General features: G+C 56.4%; 1 protein-coding gene across 1 annotated transcript in view; it reads right to left on the bottom strand.

The window, feature by feature from the left end:
- The window catches only part of LOC104271357 (phosphoinositide 3-kinase regulatory subunit 5-like), a gene marked incomplete at both ends in the record, with an annotated part of 10,306 nt that overhangs the window by 1,927 nt on the left and 7,826 nt on the right, over positions 1-553 (bottom strand). Inside the window, one exon of the mRNA XM_009865997.1 lies at positions 93-176. Within this exon, the coding sequence (XP_009864299.1) occupies positions 93-176 (84 nt within the window). The remainder of the gene's footprint in view (positions 1-92; positions 177-553) is intronic.

Here is a 553-nt window from a genome sequence, read left to right as displayed (position 1 = left end):
CAGCCAAGCCAAAACACTCTCAGCAAACCCTGCGACAGGGAGCAGAGGGCTGGGGGATCACCGGGAGGGCTGGGCGACCCCCGCCTGCTTACCGAAGTTATCCTGATCCCAGGTGTAGGTGTAGCAGCGGGCGGTGGGGATGGGGATGGTGTGGAGCTTGCGGGGCTGAGTCTCTCCTGGGAAGAGAGGAGGGAGAGGGGTTGGTTTGCAGGGACCCCCAGCGCCACTCCTGACACCTCGCTGGGAGACGTCACCAACCCCCTGCAGACGCCTCAGACAGCCCAGGTGGTGCAGAACACACCGACGCTGCTGTCGTTATACCCACAAAGTCAACGTGCAATTGGGAGGAGGGGATGTTTCACATCTCTAAGGGCCATCAAGGCATCGCTGCTACCATCAGTTCCCGATTTAACGTTTTCATCTCACCCACAAGGGCTGGAGAATTACTTATTAGTTATTTGTTGCTGCTGTTTCAGTGAAAGATGACAAAACATTTCTGGCTCGTTGCGCAGATATGAAAAAGGATCTTGGCGGGGGTATTGGCTTGGGGGTT

The sequence above is a fragment of the Apaloderma vittatum genome, unplaced genomic scaffold (assembly GCF_000703405.1).
Source record: "Apaloderma vittatum isolate BGI_N311 unplaced genomic scaffold, ASM70340v1 scaffold32023, whole genome shotgun sequence".
Classification (NCBI taxonomy): Eukaryota; Metazoa; Chordata; class Aves; order Trogoniformes; family Trogonidae; genus Apaloderma; species Apaloderma vittatum.
Note: the sequence above shows the minus strand (reverse complement) of the source record. Positions and strands in the feature narration are given on the sequence as shown.